This window comes from Bidens hawaiensis, unplaced genomic scaffold, assembly GCF_021521415.1.
Source record: "Bidens hawaiensis isolate Kalapana, Puna unplaced genomic scaffold, B.hawaiensis_p1.1 tig00009224_1, whole genome shotgun sequence".
Taxonomy (NCBI): domain Eukaryota; kingdom Viridiplantae; phylum Streptophyta; class Magnoliopsida; order Asterales; family Asteraceae; genus Bidens; species Bidens hawaiensis.
In genome coordinates this window covers 416,577-438,665 of record NW_027491681.1, presented here as the reverse complement: position 1 = coordinate 438,665, position 22,089 = coordinate 416,577, and the positions used below count along the sequence as shown (strand labels likewise).

At 41.0% G+C, this 22,089-nt stretch overlaps 1 protein-coding gene across 1 annotated transcript; it reads right to left on the bottom strand.

Moving 5' to 3' along the window:
- Positions 1–2,339: 2,339 nt before the first annotated feature.
- On the bottom strand, positions 2,340–6,252 carry LOC143531725 (ADP-ribosylation factor-like). Its single transcript, XM_077026969.1, has 4 exons — positions 5,904–6,252; positions 2,823–2,893; positions 2,554–2,673; positions 2,340–2,462 (listed from the first exon to the last, which is right to left on the bottom strand). Exons 1-4 carry the CDS (start codon positions 6,049–6,051, stop codon positions 2,340–2,342), a joined length of 462 nt encoding a protein of 153 aa, XP_076883084.1. The 5' UTR covers positions 6,052–6,252.
- Between the last annotated feature and the right edge of the window lie 15,837 nt (positions 6,253–22,089).

Below are 22,089 nucleotides of genomic sequence, written 5' to 3'. Positions count from 1 at the left end.
GAGCAAATAATATATATTATTGAAAGAAACGAATCATTTGGAGACGAAATGTGTCTCATTAGCGAAGCTGACTCGAAGGAAGTATTGGCGTGCGTGGATTGGAAGTTTGGAACCTTACAAATTCATCAAATGCAACGTTTTAAATGTTATGGAATATAATCATGATACCCAATTCATGTCTTAAAATAGAATATTGGTTGTAATGAAAATACACACATTATTATAAAAACTTTTGTGAATAATTGTATTCAGATTATTTTTGCAAAAAAGACTGATAGTATAATTTGAAATATGTTTTAACACAAAATATTTTTAAAATATGTTTTAACATCGCATAGCAATGTGTCGATTCCAAAGGGGCATGAGTGTGTCTTTAGCAGGTTAGGGTTTGCAATTCAGAAAGGGGTGACGGCGCAGCTTGTTGTCCGCTTACCTGCTATGTTGATGTAATATCTATGTTTCTATATAATGAAAAATTTGAATGTTTCAATAAAAAAAAATGTTTAAAGAAAATAATAATAAAAATCGAACGTGATTAACATGGAAAACCCAATATCTGAAGCCGAGTTTACTAGTAGCTAGTTAACTTTATTATAATTTGTTTCCCTTAAAAACTTTTTATATACAGAGACTTGACTTTCAGTAATGTAAAATACATATTATTCATCAATATCGTTATTTTATTCTTTCGATTCTTTCATGATATAAAGTATTATCGTCAATGAGAATCAAATCATTCTACATTTTTGTACGAATTCTCTTCCACCCTACGAATAAGGCAGTGGCATTGAATACTTAAAATCGAAACAACAAATGCGGAGATAACGTGCAAGCTCCGGGCGTTGCACTTAAATTTGAAACCAACACGAAATTAAAACACAACAGAATAATTCACATAAAATGAATACCTAATAATGGATTATAAAGGTAATAATACTTTGATCAAGGTTTCTCACATGCACGATTTGTTGCACCTTATTTCTAGCTATATGTTCCAACCGTCCAGCTTAAGAGGGGCAAGCCAAGTTTATTATACTTGATACCATTTAACATATCATATATATTTAAGTTGTTTTGTTAGTCACTATTATCTCTTTTGTTTGAATATCATGACAATTTTTTATGTCTTATCACACTATTAGTTGGTCAGATTTATCAACATGTATCGGTTAAACCGCAAGGTCTAGTTCTCAAAACATTGCCATGAACTCACGACCAATAAAAAGAAAACAAAAGTAGCAAAGAGAAACAAAGCACAAGATAAGGTGAAATACATAGGAGCAAAAGTACAACCTAAAGACCCAAAATTACAACTTCAGGTCTATCAAGATAAAACTATTTAAAAAGTACTCAGTACTTGCAAGTTGCAATACAACCCAAACCTGGATATTATATCTCACACATTTTGCTACCAACACATTCAAGATCCACAACCAGAATTATGCCTGTAATAAGAATAATTAAATTAGGTAAATAATAGTAAAACAAAAGACCAACAAAAAAAATTTATGTTTACTTGCCTTGTTAGCGATGTTATTGGAAAGCCAATCCAGACCCTCGTAGAGTCCCTCTCCTGAGGTCGCACAGGTGCTCTGGATGTACCTGTGAAAAAGAATAAAAACCAACAAGATTATAATTATTTGAATCATACAATTGTGTGAGAGAATTTTTTGTCCATTTTCTGTTAAAAATAATAGGTGGTGCACATAAAGGCCACTAAGTATGCAACTGACTTTGTTTATACTAAGGGTATAAACAAGCAAAGCAGCTCGTGAGCTACTTGAGATCAGCTCGCTAAAACTCAAATCAAGCTGAGCCTTGAACGAGCCTGAGCCTGAACTTCACGTATCACACTCGAGTAGGCTTGCGAGCCTAGAAGAGCTCATTATTTATATAGATTTTAATATATTAAATATCTGTTTATGTAATAATGATTATTATATAAAAATTATCATTAAAAAACTACTAATAATATATATTGTGCTATATAATAAAATTGTAATTATAAATACGTACGAAGTAATTATAAATGTATATAAAATAAATTATGAGACAATAAATATTATAACAAACAAGCCAAGCATGAGCAAGCTCGGGCTATAGAAAAAGCTCTCGGCTTGTTTACACCCCTCTTTATGCATTGACAATAATTAATCTGTCAATCGTGATGACAGAAACAATCTAGATCCTTGAATAACATAATCTAGGATGCATGAATTAAAATACAGAAAATGGGAGAGTTTCAGTGTTTTTGACCCATTTGAGACAAAATAAAATATTTATATAAAAAAAATGGCCCGTTTAAGTAAGCAGGTCGAAATTTCCATCCAGAAAAAGCCTTACCAGTGGCGCTGTCGGAGGGAATGGAGGCCAAGTTTGTCAGTGATTTCAGCAGCATTCATTGCATTGGGAAGATCTTGTTTGTTAGCAAATACGAGCAACACTGCATCGCGAAGCTCATCCTGCAGATGAAATTGTTAATATCTTCAACTGATATAACTTCATACAGATACATATTTATAAGGTGGAATGTCAAAATCATAAAAAGTATACCTCGTTCAACATCCTGTGTAACTCATCTCTCGCCTCAACAACTCTATCCCTGTCATTGCTATCAACCACAAAGATAAGACCTTGTGTGTTCTGGAAGTAGTGCCTCCATAGTGGACGAATCTGCATTCACATCAATTTAATATAAAATTCTTAAATCTGTATTTGCTTTAATGACATAATCATATTTCAGAGAGCGTGGATGGGAAACTGAAAATACAAATGTATCATAAAACACCAACCAAAAGTCAAACATTAAAGATAGTTCATACCTTGTCCTGACCCCCGACATCCCAGACAGTGAAGCTGATGTTTTTGTACTCGACGGTCTCCACATTAAACCCTGCAAGAAATCACAAATATCAGTAATGAAAACTGAACTAACACATGGAGCTTATGTCTCTTGATGAAATGAATACTACAATTAATTATTTCGTATCCACCAAACTTGCTAATGTTATAAAAATAAAAATAAAAGTAAAAACCGAGACAAAACTGATATATCAATCAATCAATCAATCATACCCAGTAAAATCCCACCGACAGCAGAGCTATAGGTAGGGTCTGGGGAGGGTGGGATGTAGGCACACCGTACCTCTATCCAAAGGAATAAAGAGGTGGCTTCCAGAGAGACCCTCGGCTCTAAGAACATGTGTATGAAGCAAAAGAAGGAAATCAAAGTTTAACAGTTATATAAAAAACTACTACTAATTATAATAATATTAATAATAAGTTCACAGTTTAACCGCAATATAAAAGCTAATAATAATAATAATAAAATATGTAAGGGAAATACCATTATGGTATGTGACCTAAATAAGTTAAGTCTAAGCCCTAAGGTATTCAATTCTCTCTAAAAATCCTTAACTTTAATTCTACTTCTCCACGAATTCCTATCCTCAACCATGTCCTCGGAGAGGTTTAGGTCTATCAAATCATGCCTAATCCTCTCATCCCAAGTCAATTTCGGTCGTCCTCTACCCCTCCTCCCCTCTATAGTAATGTTTTCTACGGATCTAATAGGATTCGTCGTCTGTCTTCTCTTTACATGTCCAAACCATCTCAATCTCCACTCTCTTATCTTGTCTGCTATGTTCGCCACCCCTAATCTCTCGCGAAGCACAACGTTTCTTATTCTGTCTAGCCTTGTGTGCCTACACATCCAACGTAGCATTCTCATTTCTGCTACCTCCATCTTCCGCACTTGTGCCTTCTTAATGGCCCAACAATCTGTTCCATATAGCATTGCAGGTCTAACTGCCACCCTATAGAATTTTCCCTTCAGATTAGTCGGGAAACTCTTGTCGCATAATATACCTGTGGCTACTTTCCATCTACACCATCCTACCTGAACTCGGTGGGTCACATCACTGTCTAATTCCCCATCGCTCTGTACAAATGATCCTAAATACTTGAACTTCGTTACCTGCGGTACCACCTGCCCTTCAATTGTGATGTGTGCGTCTTCACTGTCGTTTATCTCACCAAAATCACAGTGTAGGTACTCCGTCTTAGATCGGCTAATCTTTAAACCTTTTGTCTCTAAGGTTGTTCGCCACTCCTCAAGCCTCATGTTTAGATCTTGTTTTTTCTCAGCAAGTAGCACAATATCGTCTGCGAACATCATGCACCACGGGAGAGTCCCCTGAATCGACTTTGACAACTCATCCAAGACTACTGCAAAAAGAAACGGGCTCAACGCTGACCCCTGGTGAAGACCTACCTCTACAGGAAAGAAATCAGTATCCCCCACTGGCGCACGGACACTTGTTTCACTCCTGGTATACATATCCATAATTATCTCTATGTATTTCCTGGGCACTCTTCTACCCTCCAAGCACTCCCAGAGCACCTGTCGTGGCACACTGTCGTAGGCCTTTTCTAGGTCAATAAACACCATATGTAGATCACGCTTCTTCTCCCTATACTTTTCCATTAATCTTCTTATAAGGTGTATTGCCTCTGTGGTGGAACGCCCCGGCATGAAGCCAAATTGGTTGACCGTAACCTGAGTTTCTCGTCTAAGTCTAACCTCAATCACTCTTTCCCATAGCTTCATAGTATGACTTAGTAGTTTGATTCCTCGGTAGTTACCACAACATTGGGCGTCTCCTTTGTTCTTATAGATAGGAACTACAACGCTGCTCCTCCACTGGTCTGGCATCTTACCTGATTTGAGAATACTATTGAACAGAGTAGTTAACCACATGACTCCTTCCTCCCCCAGACACTTCCACACCTCGATGGGTATGTTGTCTGGGCCAACCGCCTTAGACCTTCCCATCCTCCTAAGTGCGTCCTTCACCTCTTCTCGAGTGATCCGTCGGCAGTAGCAGTTATTCGATTGTTGTCGTTGAAAGTTTGTGATGTCATGTTCTTCTTGGTAAGCTCTCCCATTGTTAAAAAGATTGTGGAAGTAGGTTTGCCATCTTAGCTTGATGTCCTGCTCCTTGACCTGTACATGCCCATCTGTATCCTTTATGAACTTCACCGGTCCTAGATCTTGCCTTCTACGCTCCCTGGCTTTGGCAATCTTAAACATAGCATGTTCCCCCTTTTTTGTTTCTAGACTTTCATACATCCGTTTAAAGGCCGCCTTCTTTGCTTCCGCCACTGCCTTCTTTGCCTCTATCTTGGCCGTTTTGTAGTTGTCCCTCAATTCCACTCGCTCCTCCTCATTCGTGCACCTCATTAGCTCCCTAAAACATCCTTGTTTGTCCCTTATCTTGTCTTGCACTGCGTCATTCCACCACCAAGACTCCTTATGCCCACTTGACTTTCCTGTTGTGACCCCGAGAGTCTCCTTTGCTACTTGGATGATCTTTGTCTCCATAGCTTCCCATATACGAGACAAAACTGATATAAGACAAAATATCTAAAGGTCAAAAAAATTTGTGACGTCCTTCCCGCAACTACACAGCATATATGATAATAACCAAACCACAACACAAGGTTATCCTTTAAATGGAATCGTCATTCAGCGTCAGATAGTTATGCTTCAGGCATACTAAATTGATATTCAGGTATTTTCTTATTATATGTTCATGCTTTACTAATATATCAATACATTGGCGTTCGGTGAATTTATGAACAAGCGTAGTTCTACTTCAAAAAACCAATATGCATATAATTTTGCGTTTTAGACTATAGTAAACATCTAATACACTAATACCCCATAAAAAATTGGTATTATAAATTACTATCACGCAGTATACAATTTCAAAGAAAGAAACAAGTTACAATTGAAAGCATGGGACGTAAGACAAGATAAATATAACTCAAGTAGTGACAAGTTAAAAACTGGCACATGCATTGCCAACTGATTTACTAAAGAAATGAGTCAAATGGCATACCAATGGTCGGGATTGTTGTCACGATCTCACCAAGCTTGAGCTTGTACAAAATGGTGGTCTTACCAGCTGCATCAAGACCAACCATCAAAATACGCATCTCTTTCTTGGCAAAGAGCCGGCTAAAGAGTTTGGTGAATGTTAACCCCATTCCGCTGCTGAAGAAGATCCCTAAAAAAAATAAACAATCATTACAAATCAGTGAAACTAATATGATATTATGATCTAACAAAAAAAAACGGATTATAAACAAAAAAGTATCATAACATTGTCAAGAATATATCAAATCCATATAATCTGTGAACGCATACGTAATCCCAAATTCAGAATAGCTGCAGAACCCAATCGTACATAAAAATATTATTGGCTAAATTTGTGTATACAAGTTACAATGTTACATAGACTACCACATGAACAACCCATATACATACAGTAGCAGAATTCATACCAGCTAAATACCGATCAGTTAATCATAAGCTTAGTTAAGTCAATTTACAGATCAACATTCATGACACAATCTATAACCGATCAATCTAAATACAAAACAACTTCCTAACATAAAACCAGCATTTCATCTCCCAAAGTGATTAAACCTAGCGGATTTTAAAGCTGTGATCTAGCAAACGAACAAATTTGAACGAAATGACAGCTTACACAGTAGATCCATATTAGGAACCTCTAGTATGCCGATCAAAGTCTAACCTAACACAGATCTAAAACTTAAGCAGTAAATTTGCACAAAAACCTAATCACGCAACCAGTCTCGAATAAAAAGCTTAAACAATTGTGTATACCTATCAAAACTAACAGATTCAATACAAATATCTCAGTTTCATACAAACTGTAAGCATGTTAGCAAATAAAGCAATCACAAGAGATCTGAATGCAGATGAACATAAAATTGTAGATCACTTACAAAATACATTTATCAGCTAAATTTGTGTATTCAAGTTACAATGTTATAGATAGAGTACCGCATTAACAATCATATACATGCAGTAGCAGAATTCACATAAACTATAAACAGATCGGTTCATCCGAAGCTCATTTACCTTGCTTTCGAAATCAACGTTCACGACACAATTTATAACCGATCGGATCTGAATAAAACCTAGGTTAAAAGAAATGATAGCTGACACATATAGATCCATGTTAGCAACCAATATTATGCAGTAGATCAGAGTGTAACCTAACACACAAAACCTAAAAATGAAGCAGTAAATTTGCACAAATAAAACCTAATTAGCAACTAATCTCGTAACAAAAAACTAATTAGATTGGATACAGTTATACAAATCACTGAGGTTAATATAAACTGTAAGCCGATTAGCTAAAAAAAAATAAGGCGAATAGGATAGATCTGAATGCGGATTAAGATGAAATTGAGATCAAATACGTTTAGATTGTTTGTGAGGATGATTGATAAAAAATGAAACGAAGATTTGATTTATTTTACCTGAGGGAGAGAACGAGAGAGATGGGAAATGGGGATTTGTTGAGATTGTATTAAATAAAGGAACAAGTTAGCACAGACAAATTAGTAGATGTTACTTTTTTACATTTTGGAAACGTCATTATATGTTTTATTTAACTTTAACATTCCATGTTTATAACATGCCTTTAATAAATCCTTCATTAAAATAACAAGTGGTGGCAATTGGCAAATATTTGGTTATCTAATATGTATCATATCAACGTAATATTAGCTATACTGAAAACCCTAAATCCCGTCACCCCCTTCCCCCCCCACCGCCCGTCCACCTCCACCTAGACCAGCCATCCAGCATCTCCGTCACCCGTCACCCGTCAACCCACCCAGCACCTCCGTCACCCGTCAACCCACCCAGCACCTCCGTCACCTAGCACCTTCGTCACCCGTCACCCGTCACCTCCGTCACCTATACCAGAGTACTAAAACCCTAGCCCCCTCTCTTCAACCCACCCTTCCCGTCACCCCCCTTCCCCCCCCCCCCCACCGCCACCTCCGACCGCCGCCCGTCCACCTCCACCTCCAGCAGCCACCCAGCACCTCCGGCCCTGACCCTCCATCTCCGGCTGCAAGTCTCATGATTTCTTATTTTTCAGGCGCTCGGAAGATGTAGCACAGACTAAGCAGCTTGTCAAACGATCTGATCGAAATATTAATCTCCGAAAATCTCGGGCGATCCACGGCGGCATGGATTCAGAAGAATGGGAACAACCACGTAATCGGAAAGGGAAACGGAATGATCATCAGGCTCAAGGTAATAACAAGGTTTTATCGAAGTTTTTTGTCTCAAATCTTCCCCCAAAGCGTTCTTCGCAAGAATTAAAAGATGTTATGGGTAGCTTTGGTCGTTACGAAGGTTCCTATATAGCTAGGAAGCTGGATAAATGGGGCAAGAGGTTTGCTTTCGTATCGTTTTCCGAGGTGAAAGATGTCAAACGGTTGGGAGATGAGTTATCAGATGTATGGATCGGTTCGTATAAGTTGTTTATTGCGATTGCTCGGTTTGTGGATGGTGAGAATCTAGATAGACCCGATTCTGGTAATAGGAGGAAGACGGCTTCGGTTCCTGTTAATAGCCATGCAAAACCTAGTGGTCAAGCAAACCCTAATTCCGAAGGATCCGATAGGAATGGGGTTCCTTATGCATCAGTTGGTAATGGGCGTTCTTTTGTTGATTCTTTGTTAAATCGGAACAAAGTAGATGAGATTAAGGTGGATGATTCGGTGGAACGGTTTTCTCATTGGAAGGGATGTGCTCTTACGGGGAGGGTGGTGAATCTTCACACGTTAACTTCTTTGAAAAAGTTGGTTCAGAAGCATGGTTGGAGATCATTAGATATTAAGTATCTGGGAGGGCTTTCAGTGGTGTTGGTATTCTACGTTAGTAGGGATAGGGATGCCTTCCTGAATGACAAAGGCAAATGGTCAGACTGGTTTGAGTTTTTAGAACCTTGGTCTGATAGAACTAGTGTGGAGGAGGGTCGGATCGCCTGGCTCCAAGTTCATGGGGTTCCGGCTCAGTTGGTGTTAGACGAGGTATGCGATTTGATTGGAAGCAGATTTGGCAAGGTGGTTCAATAGGCTTCATTATCAGGTGAAGAGAACAACTTATCGTATACTCTCATCGGTGTGTTGAGTAAAGAGTGCAAACGGATTGTGGATCGGGTGGACATTAATTGGAGGGGAAAAATTTTTAAAGTGTGGGTGGATGAAGATGTTGGGGAATGGATACCGGAATGTAGTAGAGTATGAGAGGATGTTGGTTCCGTTTTACCGGAGGAGGATAAGTGTGATGATAATATTGTGCAGGATGAGTTTCATAATGTGCATCGTGAAGAGGGCGAATGTTCTCAAGCTAATGAGTTTTCTGTCAGGGAACATGTTGTTAATGGTTTGGATGGTTGTGTGAACGATAATTCTAACGTGATGGTCGGTGAGTGTTCGAACTCTTATGATCATTCTAATGAGGAGGTGGTCGACAATGGTAACGTTGATAGTACAAATGTTTCTGTGTTGAAAGGCAAGGGACATAAGAAGTTCAGACGGAAGTCTTTATTTTCTAATCGGAGTGGGGGTAGTGGTTCTAGGGAGCGTCCTAAGAAGAGACCAAGGGAGGATAAAGATATGTTTGATCTTGATAGGTTTATCGGTATTATGCATGTGCCTTCGGATGTTACTAGGGGTATCGAGACAGGTGTTGAAGGAATGTTCTTAACACCGGATCTTAACAAAGGGATGTCTACTAATACGGAGGTGGTTCGAGACATCGAGGGAGAGACTGCGGAGCCCTCGATGATTGGTAGAGGTATTGATCCGGTGCAACACCAAGGTCCGATTGAGGTGGAGTTGGAGAAGACCATTGAGTTGAGTAAGGCGTTAGGTGTTGAGAATTTGCAAGATTTTGTTTCTAATGTTAAAGAGGTTCTTGTTTCCGAAGGCTATCAAGAAGGTGTTCAATGAATGTTTTTTCTCTGAACATTCGTGGGTTAGGGAGTTCTAGCAAAAAGCCGATTGGATTCGAGGTCTTCGAGTCCTTCATGAGGTTAGTTTTATTGTTTTACAAGAGTCGCAATTTGTTTCCTTGGATTCTGTGGATGTGGGACGGTTTTGGGGTTATGGTGAGTATTCATTTGATTGGGTTCCTTCGTCTGGAAGGTCGGGTGGGTTATTATCGATCTGGGATTCCCAAGTCTTTCGTATGGAAAGGGTGGTCAAGAATAATAATTGGCTTTTAGTTTCGGGCACTGTGAAAGGAAAGAGTAGCTTGTTTCATATTCTCAATGTTTATTCTCCTCAAAATCTAGTTATTAAACGAGCACTTTGGAGGGAAATTTGTGATTTGATCGGGGAGGGTAATGAGAGGTGGACTGTGGCAGGAGATTTTAACTCGGTTCGGTGTGCCGAGGATAGGCGGAATTCTTTGTTTAATGTGGGTGAGGCCAATGAGTTTAACGATTTCATTGATGATTCGAATCTTCACGAGTACTCCTTGAAAGGGAGGCGTTTTACTTTTGTTGCAGGAAATAAATTAAGCCGTATTGACAGAATCTTCGTTAATTGGGATTTCTTTATGGAATGGCCGTGTGCGGAGTATATTGCTCTCGAAAGGAATAAGCCGGATCATAGTCCGTTGGTTTTGAAAATTGGTTCTTCCAAGAACTATGGTCCCAAACCGTTTAGGTTTTTCAATTCTTGCTTGGTAGAGAGGATTTTGGGACGTTGGTTAAGAAGACGCTTGTTGATGGCTCGTTTCATGGTTCTCCGGACGCGAGATTGTTGTATAAATTTAAAGCTTTGCGTGATGCTATCTCTAGATGGGCGATCGATTGTAAAGCCAAAGAAAAGGAGGAAAGGGTTTTATTGGAGCAAGAGTTGTGTGATTTGGACCAAACCATGGAGGTTCGGGATTTGTTGGAAGAAGAGACATGGTCTTTAAGCGAAATTAAAAGACGGCTAGGCGAGTTGGATAATCATTATTACCGGGATTTGAAGCAAAAGGCTCGGTGTAATTGGGCGATTCATGGAGACGAAAATTCTCGATTTTTTCACGGTTTTATTAATAAATGTAAAGCTTCAAATTATTTTCCGGGTTTGGAAGTGAATGGGGCGTGGGAAACAAACCCGGTTCTCATTAAAAAGGAAGTTTTGCGTTTCTTTGCTGGGAAGTTTAAAGAATCTATTACACATCGGCCTCGGTTGATTGGGTATGGGTTTTCGGTCTTGTCTTCGGTGGAGGCGGATTTTTTGATAAGTGATTTTTCCGTGCAAGAGATCAAGAAGGCGGTTTTTGAATGCGGTGGTGACAAAGCTCCTGGGCCGGATGGTTTTAATTTTAGGTTCATTCGGTTTTTTTGGGAGTTGTTCGAGAAGGATTTTGCGGATATTCTTGATCATTTTCATAGTGTTAAAAGTTTTTGCTCGGGGGTTGGTTCGTCTTTTATCACCTTAATTCCTAAGGTAAACAATCCGTCATCTTTGGGGGATTTTAGACCGATAAGTCTCATTGGTTGTATTTTAAAGACTGTGTCGAAGGTGTTAGTGAATCGACTCAAAACGGTTATGAATAAGATTGTCTCAGAGCATCAGTCGGCTTTCTTATCCGGGAGATATATTCTTGATGGCCCTTTGGTGGCTAATGAGGTTATTGCTTGGGCTAAGAAGAGGGAGAGAAGAATTTTTATGTTCAAGATTGACTTCGAGAAAGCCTATGATAATGTGAATTGGGAGTTCTTGTTGTCGGTTCTTTCTCAGATGGGTTTTCCTTCGGTCTGGTGCGATTGGATTAGTGGTATTTTGTTGGCGACCAGATCATCTGTTCTTGTTAATGGATCTCCTACATTCGAATTTGGGTGTCATAAAGGCATTCGTCAAGGTGACCCGCTATCGCCTTTTCTTTTTATTATTCTGATGGAGGCTTTTTCAGGTATGTTGAAACAAGCCTTTGATATAGGTGCGTTTCATGGTATTACTCTTCCTAATGAAGGTCCTACTTTATCCCATCTTTTTTATGCGGATGATGCTATGATTATGGGAGAGTGGTCTTCTTTTAATTTTGATAACTTGAAACGTATTCTTCGCATATTTTACTTGTGTTCGGGGCTAAAGATTAATCTCCATAAATCAGTGTTATTTGGAGTAGTTGTAGAAGATGGTGAGATCGATATCCAAGCTGGTTTCATGGGTTGTAAGCCGGGTAGAATCCCGTTTTCTTATCTAGGGATTATGGTTGGCGCTAACATGAATAGGGTGGTTAATTGGGAACCGGTTGTGTCCAAGTTCAAGAAGAGGCTTTCTAAATGGAAAGTTAATTCGTTATCTATTGCCGGTCGGTTAACCCTTATTAAATCGGTGCTGGATAGTCTTCCCACTTATTATTTTTCGCTTTTTAAGGCACCCAAGAAGGTTACCAATGATTTAGAAGCTTTGATGAGAATGTTCTTATGGGGTGGTTCGGATGAAGTGAGGAAGATGTCATGGGTGGCTTGGGAGGTAGTCACCAAACCTATAAAAGAAGGGGGCTTAGGTATCGCTCGTTTAGAGGTTAATAATCAAGCGCTGATTACTAAATGGCTTGGGAGATTTCTTAATGATCATCACGCGATGTGGAGAAGAGTAGTGTTGTCTATTCACGGGTCCTCGCGCTGTTGGGGGCTTGCTCCGGTTAATAATGGGGTTTCTGGGGTTTGGAAGAATTGTGTTATGTTTTGGAACAAATTTAAGGTTGATGGTGTGGGTTTTAATAGAGTGATCCTGGCCACAGTTGGGAATGGTCGCCAAGTTCGGTTTTGGATGGATTTGTGGTTGGGTTCGGCGCCGATTATGGACAAGTATCCGTCCTTATATGCGGTAGAAAAACATAAAAATGTCTTGTTAGCAGATCGGTTGGTGGTCACTGGATCCTCTCGTCGCATTGTGTGGGATTGGCTTAGAGCTCCTTGCTCCCAACAGGAGGTGATCGAGAAGCAAGAGTTGGAAGATCTCCTTCAAGGGGTGGTGATGGTTGACCGTGAAGATTCATGGTCTTGGGCGGTTGGTAGCTGCAAAGAGTTCGAGGTTTCGTCGATTAAAAGATGGATGGTGCGGTCCGTTGTAGATGCTGGGAGTTTCGGTTTTCAATGGAGCGATTGGGTTCCGAAAAAATGTAATATTTTTATGTGGAGGGCCGTTCTGGATAGTCTTCCAACCAAGGAGGCTTTAGCTAGACGTCATTTGCATTGTGATGATCATAGTTGCGCTTTATGTGAGAGTAATGAGGAATCGCTCGAGCACTTGTTAATCGGGTGTTTCATTTCTATGGCTGTTTGGAATGCGATTGGTTCATGGTGCAACATCCCTAGATCTTTTGTTTTCCATGTCAATGATTTGGTGGAAGTGCATAAGGTTTGTGGTGCGACGGGGAACAAGAGATTGATTATTCATGGCATTGTCACCATTACTTGTTGGAGGATTTGGCGGGCTAGGAATGAAAAGATTTTTTCGGGCAAGAACACTAAGGTGGTAGAAATGGTTGCGGATATAAAATCTTTGGGTTTTCTTTGGTACAAAAATAGATCTAAGATAGGGGTAGTGGATTGGAAAAGATGGTGTTTATTTGATGTAACGTGATTGTTCTTTTTGGTTTTTGGATTTCGGCGTCTTTCTCCGTCTTGGGGAGAGTCGTTGGTTGTGTTTGTTTTTAATGAAAGTCAATTTTCAAAAAAAAATCTAATATGTATCATGGTATGTGTAAATTATAAGTGTCTTCGTAGTTAAAAGAGATTGTAGTTTTGACAATCTTGTATTAAAATTATTGACTGATTAAGATGATATATGAATGAGTTAATAGTTTCTATAATTTATCCATTAAAAGGTGTTTTTGATTTAAACCAAACACATTCTACCTTGATATCTTTGACAGGTTCATCATCAACCTCTTAATTTAATTATTAAAAAGCTACAAGAAAAACCTCACTAAAGTGTGTTATGTTAAGTTTAAATGTAATATTTGATTATGAGGTGCGTTGGAGATATATTATTGATTTAGTTATTAATAAATAACTATAAAAATAACGAAAGAAGTCCCTCACATCCACGATTTTGTTCACACCAAAGCCCGTGTGGTCCTTTTCACACCTATATGTCTAGCCACATAACTTAAACATTTAAATTGAGGTGGTGAAAATATTATAAATTAATATTAAGTTTGTACTCATAAAAAAAACAATATTTTTTACAAAATAAAGACCAAAGTTTTTCTACATAAAATAACATAAAGACTGACATGCGTTGATTTTGGAATCGAAACTTCTGTATCTAATGATGCGCGGGTACGACACGCTAACGATCAATGACGTTGTTGTCCCCTCCCTAGTTTCTCTTTTAGTTGGTTTGGCTATAAAAAATCATATGTTTATCCTGAACTTTTAGATTAGGAGGAACCAACCTAATACGCATAAGTGTTGTGGTAAAGTCACCAGCAAGATTCATCATATCACGTTGCACTATTTGGTGTTGACTGTGCAGTGTATAAAGCCCTTGCTGAATCACTTGACATTGTTGTGGTGGGTGAGCCAATAGCGCCAGTCAAACCATTTATCCCATTCCCACAATTACCCATTAGCGTTCGTGAGCTGGCTGAAGCCTCATTGATAGCGCCTTTGCTAGCTTGAACCAACTGTGGTGTGCAAAAGTGACGCGGGAACGGCAATACGGCTAGCGACCCCAATAATTTACCATGACACAATCTAATATTACACAAACTACTACTATGTTTACACTTATGGTCCCAAATATAGTAGGTCAACCCCTTTACACCCAATAAACCTCAACCCATGCATATGTTTCATGCCTAATTGGTTAATGTGGCTTTTCATGTCCCAGTAAGTCCCATAACAACTTTCAAATATATTAATGACAAAGTTTTATACAATTACAACTTATGATGCCTACAACGCCAAGACCCAACATTCCCCCATACATACTTAGCATGTCATGTAAGTTTCCCACCCATATTTTATAACATGCTCATAATAACCCAAAAGTGCCATACCTTTCTTCATACATGCAATCACATTATTCATATTGAATACTATATGCGTGAGAAGGGAAAATAAAGTTAAACTTTGTTTTATGCCCGTACAAACCTAAGGGCGATATCGGCGAATTGAGAATGCCTCATAGTAGCATGCTACCTCACCGTGGATGATGTAAGGACGGGTGCGAATGAGATAGTCTTTCCGTGTTCTTAGGCCATATTTGAGAAGAGAAGTGGAAGAAATGAAAGTAAACAAAAACACATTTGTATGTCATATATTTTAATAAAAAAAAACTTTTATTAATTTTTTCCTCAAAATGAACGAGTATGAAGTTAAAATCTTAAAAAACTTCTTTCAAAATTCTTAAAGGGGTGCTTAGGTAAGCTTCTCATATTTGCTTATTTTCTATTTGAAAAACAAAAAAAAAACTTGAAACTCCATCTTGAAGCTTTTAAAGCTTAAAAACGAAGCTCTGTCAAACACTTTTACCTTTTAAAACTCAAAACTTGAATATTAATATTTCTCATGAAACTCAAAATGATTAAAATAAAATATCATAAACGGGCAATAAGTTACGTCAATACCCACTTTTGAATAGCACAACTAGGGGTGTGCAAGAAATCGAAAAAGCCGATCTGAAATCGAAAACACCGAAAATCCAAAACAAAAACCGATCCGAAACAAAAACCGACAGTTTGGTTTTATGTTTTTGTAAAACCGCACTAACGACTCGGTTTTGGTTTTGCATCTAAAAAAACCAAAAAAACCGAATCGAACCGAATTCCTACATTTTTGTTTTTCTTATATTTTATATTAAGTAATTTATATGAATTTAATAAATATGTAACTCCAATATTTTTTATCAAATGTATAACATTCTATTATTTTACAATTAATAAAATTATTTATATCTAAATTCATTATTTTTTTACCAACATTTTTTTTCGGCCTAAAAGTTTTCAAACTCAAATGGCAAAAACCGAAACAAAAAAGAAAACCGAAAAACCCAAAACCGAATGGTTTCAAAAACTCCAAAAACCAAAGTTTTGATTTTCGGTTAAACATGTTTTAAAAGCTCAAACAGCCCCTAAATTACTTTTCATTTCCTTGACCTCAAACCGTTTGGCAAAAAATTAAAATTTATTTTTCGTTTTCCCTCCTTTTATTTATTTTATCTTATTACTTTGTTTTCTTTAAATAAATATAAATAGTTTACTAACTTTACATTTTACAGTTTACCAAACAACGACAGCGTCTGCTTCGATCCGCTGGCCTTCCAACAGGTACTATAATCATGTTTATTCCATTTTACTTTTTGCAGTATTTGTATCGACTAATCAATATAACGAGTCTATAGTCTTCACATTATGTGATGAGCTGATGATAAGTTAAGTTTATCTTATTAACCAACACTGCCTGAAAAAACTGTACGATTAATTAGGATCAATTAAGTTAACCGCCGTTATTTGACCAGTGATTCTTAATCACCCAGTATGATTGCTGAAATAGGTACTTGAATAAACCGAATGCTCACTTTCAGAATTGCAAAGTTTCAAAAAATTGGTTAACCTTACGCGTGTTGTGTCAGGGATCTTAAGAGGTAGGTCCCAGCAGAGCCCAGTTGGACCCGCAAGACTCACCTTGAAGAGGGACGTCTGCGCAGAAACCAACTGGATCCGCAGGACCAACCATGCTCAGAGACGTGACGTCCTTACGCGCAGTACGCAAGCTGTTCCCGCAGGAAATGCCTCCCAATGGTGAAGTAATCTGCCTGTTCCCGCAGCTGCGGATACAAGCCATCAGGGAAGGCCACCCGCGCAGCAAGGCTACACGCACAAGGCACTTAGCTCTCAACCACTCAGTGTCACCTGAAGGAATGAGCAAAGCCGGGAACAATCCCGCACAAAGGCGGGAGGGGGAATACTCCCGCCCAACTAAGCCAGTCCGTACGATACGGGAAGATCTTCTGTACTGTACCTGACGAGGTATGGGCAAAAGATCTGACCAAAGATACGACAGCTTATTGACAACAGTATGGCGAGCAGCATGCTCTTGTACTGTATGTCACTATTAGCCGCTGCCTACTCACCAACTCCTGTCATACCACGTGCATAGCCGACAGTTGGTGGAAAAGGAATAGTACACAGCAGGCCTGGTCACTGTCAGCCGCTGCCTACCCACCAACTACTAGCATGGCACGTGCGTAGGCCACAGTTGGTAGAACATGAATACTATTCAGCCGGCCACACCTCCTTGGAAACCTACCTTCGGCTATAAATACCCCAAATGGTATGATCATCTCATCTTATCATATTATCATCATATTATACCTGATATCTGCTCTAGCAATCTCTTAATATACATTTATATTTAAAGAGCAATCTAGTCTGATTCTCACGCCGGAGGGTGGTCACAAGGAGGAACCCCCCCCCCCCATTCTCAGTGACAAGCTCACGGTGTCTGTTTTGCAGGTTATCAGAAGAACCATCTTTGCCGGGTCCAACCCCTCGTGGGAAACATCTATCTAACTCCCAGGTTACTCGTAATCTGCCCGGGGTCCGGTTAGTGTTTCTTCATTGGCGTCATCCGTGCATAAAAGCTAGAACTTCATTTCTTTTCAGTTTTTTCAAACTTCTGGAAAGATGGTTAAAGAAACTCCGGTAACCACAACCCCACCTACTGGGGAGAATACCGGCTACACAGTCTTTACAAACACTACCCCGGTTACCCAAGCCGGGGCAAGTGAAGTAAATTTTACAAACACTACCCCAGTTACCCAAGCTGGGGAAAGTGCAGTAAATAATCGCTCACTGGGATTCACCGATACCCAGTTAGAGAAACGAACAAGACTCCCCCGCCAAACACTCGATGAAGTTAAGGCATTGGCGGAGGCACGTCAGAAGGAATTCCAAGCTGAGTTGGACGAACGCTTGCGTTCCGTTCAACAGGCTGACGAATTCGAAAAATACTTGGACGATGACTCGGAGGAATCCGACACCGACGCGAACCCTCGCCATAGGGCAAAAGGGAAGCGTAAGGAAACGGACTCCCAACCGAGAAGGCGTTTTGGAGAAGCCTTCAAACCAAAAAACACAGGTGGAAGCCCACGTGACTTCTCCAAAACATTTAGAACAACTGTTGCAAATGCGGGAACGTCCAAATTTGCAAGGGACATTGCGGAAGCAATTGCCCCAAAAAGTGCCAAACAAATGTCCAACATAGGCACATATGATGGTATATCTGACCCAGACGATCATTTGAACAGATTCATAGCGGGGGCAACCGTCAGCAATTGGACGGAACCTACGTGGTGTTACATGTTCCAAATGACGCTTGTTGGGCCAGCTAGAGCGTGGTTCGATCGTCTACCGGTCAACCACATCTACGACTGGGCAGACTTCCAACAGAAGTTTAGCCAACACTTCAGCCAACAACGAAAGTATACCGAAGAGCAATGGACAATCCTCAAATGCATTTGAGAGGAAGATGAATCTTTGCCAGACTTCATCACTCGCTTCAACTCAAAGAAGCTAAGTCTGGGTAACATTAGCGAAGATCTTGTTCGCGCTGCTTTTATTCAGGGCGCGAACGACTCAGAGCTCATCCGCACCTCAACGGGTAAAGATGGCATGCCATCCACATGGGATGCCATCATGACAGCAGCTAAACGCTTTGCGGAAACTGAGAGGCAACTGGGTAGAGATCTCCCACAGAGCACAAACCTCTACACCCAGAAAACAAGAGAAGACAACGTCCTTACCGCCCGACTAAACAAAAAGCGGAAGCTAGGCATTTGGCAGTCAATGGTAAACTTTGACACCTCATCCGGCTTGCAACATCGGTTAGGCGGAAGAGATAACGTACAGTCAAACCAGAACTCCAGATGGACGCCACTCACCAAAAGCGTCACCGAGATATTCGCCACTGAGGAGCTCCCATGGCCAAAGGCTTCAATAATCCGACATCGTCACAATGCCGATCGGAGCAAATACTGTGACTTTCACAGGACAAAAGGCCACAACACTGAAGAATGCATAGACGTAAAGGACATGGTCGAAGCATTTGTCAGAGATGGGACGCTCGCGCACCTCGTGGCGCAATGAACGCTGAGCAGGCTGATGCGTGTAGAACCCCACTTGGGAAAACACGAATAAAATTGCAGCTTCAATGTTGGAGACTACATACTGCGCAAACAACGAGATCCCGAACCAGGTGCATATCGGCTCGATGGCACTCCCATCCCAACAACATGGAAGGGAGCTCAATTACACAGTTTGCATGTAGATCAATTCCAAATTTGTAAAGAAAAGGCCCAGAGCCACTTCTAATGGAAATGATTCTCCTTAGAACATCGACGCTGATGATTTTACATTTATACTTTATGAACTATCAACACTGATGCCGGTCTTCACCGCATACATAAGTGTGAAAGTCGTTGCGTGGGGAAGGCGGCAAAACCCGCATAAACCCAAAAAACGGCAAACCTTCACGCAGGTCAGTTGAAGGGTAAAGTTCAGTCATCCCACTAAATGAAAGTGCCGGTCTATCCGCATGAATCATGATAGAGGAAACTGAACACTAACCTATTAACAACCGCGCGTCGAACGGTTAATTTATTCAGCACAGATATGCCGGTTCTCACCGCATACATAAGTGTGAAAGTCGTTGCGTGGGGAAGGCGGCAAAACCCGCATAAACCCAAAAAACAGCAAACCTTCACGCAGGTCAGTCATAGGTAAACTTTGGTCAACTAAATGAAAGTGCCGGTCCTAACCGCACAAATCATGAGAGGAAACCAAACCTATTGACAACCGCGCGTCGAACGGTTAACTTATTCAAAACAGAGAATTTCTAACAAAAGGATGAGGAAAACCTACACGCAGGTCAGATATAGGTAAAGTTTAGCCATCATACTAAGTGCAAGTGACGGTCCTACCCGCACAATCACGAAAGAGGAAGCAAAACTTCAACCTATTATCTACCACGTTCAAAGGTTAACTTATCCTAAACACTTAGAAATTTCAAAAAAGATGAGGAAAACCTCCACGCAGGTCAGATGTAGGTAAAGTTTAGCCATCCTACTAAGTGCAAGTGACGGTCCTACCCGCACAATCACGAAAGAGGAAGCTATGAAGTTAAAGATAAATAAAATTTGTACTTACGGGTTTTCTTGAGCCTGAAAGTGCGGACAGGCGGGGACGAACCCGATGGAGCCGGCCTTTTTGCGCCGCTCACCGTCGTCATCCGGGGCTCTCCGGAGGTGACAGTCACAGCCTCCGGAGCAGTGGTCCTATCACCACCCGGGTTCCCCGCTACCTCCTCGCTCTCGGCCTCTGAGTCAGACCGAGGCACCGGATCGGCAGTGGAGGCCATCTTCTCCTTCCCCTTCCCGCCGGCAGCCTTCTTCTTCCGCACCAACGGAGGACCATCTGCGGATTCCTCATCAGAACATAAGATTAAAGGAATTCCAGCAGAGGTTTCAACATTGAGGGGTCGAGGGTTGAATAGCGCCTTACCTGGCCGCCTGGCGCTCAGGATCTCGTGGCCTAACGGATAGACCTCCACGAACCGATCCGCCGTTTGTTCTAGGATGGGCAACTCGTTCTCGTCTAGAGCGCGAGTACCCATCCGAGCGGGACTGTCAGCCTCCCGCGGGTACAGGAGCGACTGCAAGTCGTTCCCCTCTGAAATAAAAGAAAAGCAGTTAGAAGAGATTCTAAATCAACAAAAAGAAACAGAGCATACCGTAAGGAACAGAGTTCGAACCGTATTCAAGGACGATTGGGATCTTTTGCGCGTCTACATCCTTCCACACCCGGCTCATCCCGAGCATCACCATCCCGGACTCCGCAAACCGGTAAACCGGAGATTGGACTCGGGATATCTTCGAGAACCATTCCGCCTCCTGGTAGTTGGAGGCGTGAAGGCTGGGAAGTGCTTGCCCATTCTTGAATTTCATGGCAAGGGGGATGGCGCGAGCGGAGATGTAGAAGAACTCCCGCTTCCACGAGCGAAGACTGCGCTCGGTTGCGCAAATCTTCAAACCCTTAATCCGGGTTATCAACGTATACCACCCCTGGATGCACCTCCAAGAGTAGAAGGTCATCAGGCGGTCGACATAGGGCTCAATGCCCAGAATCCGGCACACCCACTCGAAGTGGCGAATCTTCGCGATCGCCATCGGGTGCACCTCGGTCAGGTGCACACCGTGCCTCTCCAGGACACGGTACACAAACTTTGTCAAAGGGAACCTAAGATTCCCATAGACAAAGAATGCAGCATAAACCCCGATCTTGCCTCTGGGGGCATCATACACCGTTTGATGGGGTTCAGGAAACTCAGGCTCGAGAGACTCGAGCATGAACTTCCTGACGATGTACTGATACAGATCGACAGGCAGAGCACACTGGCACTCGCCAGCAGTACTCTTGTCATCGGCAAACACCCCAGCCTCCTGGGCTGTAGATTCGAGATCACGAGAAGACATCTTGCAGATGAAAGAAGAAAACGATTTCAAGAGAATGCTCGACTGAAAGGTGAGTATTCGCCGGAAATCGTTTTGAAGATGAAGAGAAGAGTGAAAGTGTGGATTACAAAGAACCCTCTCCCCCTTTATATACTAATCGCAATTAATGCGATGAATTTAATGCGGATGAGAGAGAAATCGAAGGTGCAATGAAACTATGACACGTGGCAAAAAGCAAGCTGGCAACAGCTGTTGAAAGGACGCGTACCATTAATTTCGCGGCCACTGGCCGGAAAAATCGCGCCCACGCGCCTGAAAAAGCATCTGGAATGACAAGGTACTGTCACGTCACCATAACTTCCTGCACGTCATGACACAGTCAGAAGAAACCGTCGCACGACGTTTCAGAGGTTTGGACTGTTCTTATCCTTTCACCAACTCTTCGAATTTCAAAATTCAAAAAGATTCAAAAGTAAGCGGGAAAATACCCCTTACCTTGGCAACCAAGTAACCATAAGACGGGTGCGGGTACAGTGTTAAGGCAAAACCCTTCACATACTTAGCACCTGCAGGGAATTGAAGCCAAGAATACCTCGGCAACCAAGTAACCATAAGACGGGTGCGGGTACAGTGTTAAGGCAAAACCCTTCACATACCTAGCACCCGCAGGGAATTGACGCCAGGAGTACCTTGGAAGTAAAGTAACCGTAAGACGAGCGC

What these genes read in the sequence shown, in the direction of transcription:
- LOC143531725 (XM_077026969.1), bottom strand. Translation starts at nt 6,051, where the DNA reads ATGGGGTTAACATTCACCAAACTCTTTAGCCGGCTCTTTGCCAAGAAA. An exon ending in GACAACAATCCCGACCATTG is followed by an intron (nt 2,894 to 5,903) that starts GTATGCCATTTG and finishes GATTTCTTGCAG; the next exon opens with GGTTTAATGTGGAGACCGTC. An exon ending in TACACAGGATGTTGAACGAG is followed by an intron (nt 2,463 to 2,553) that starts GTATACTTTTTA and finishes TTTCATCTGCAG; the next exon opens with GATGAGCTTCGCGATGCAGT.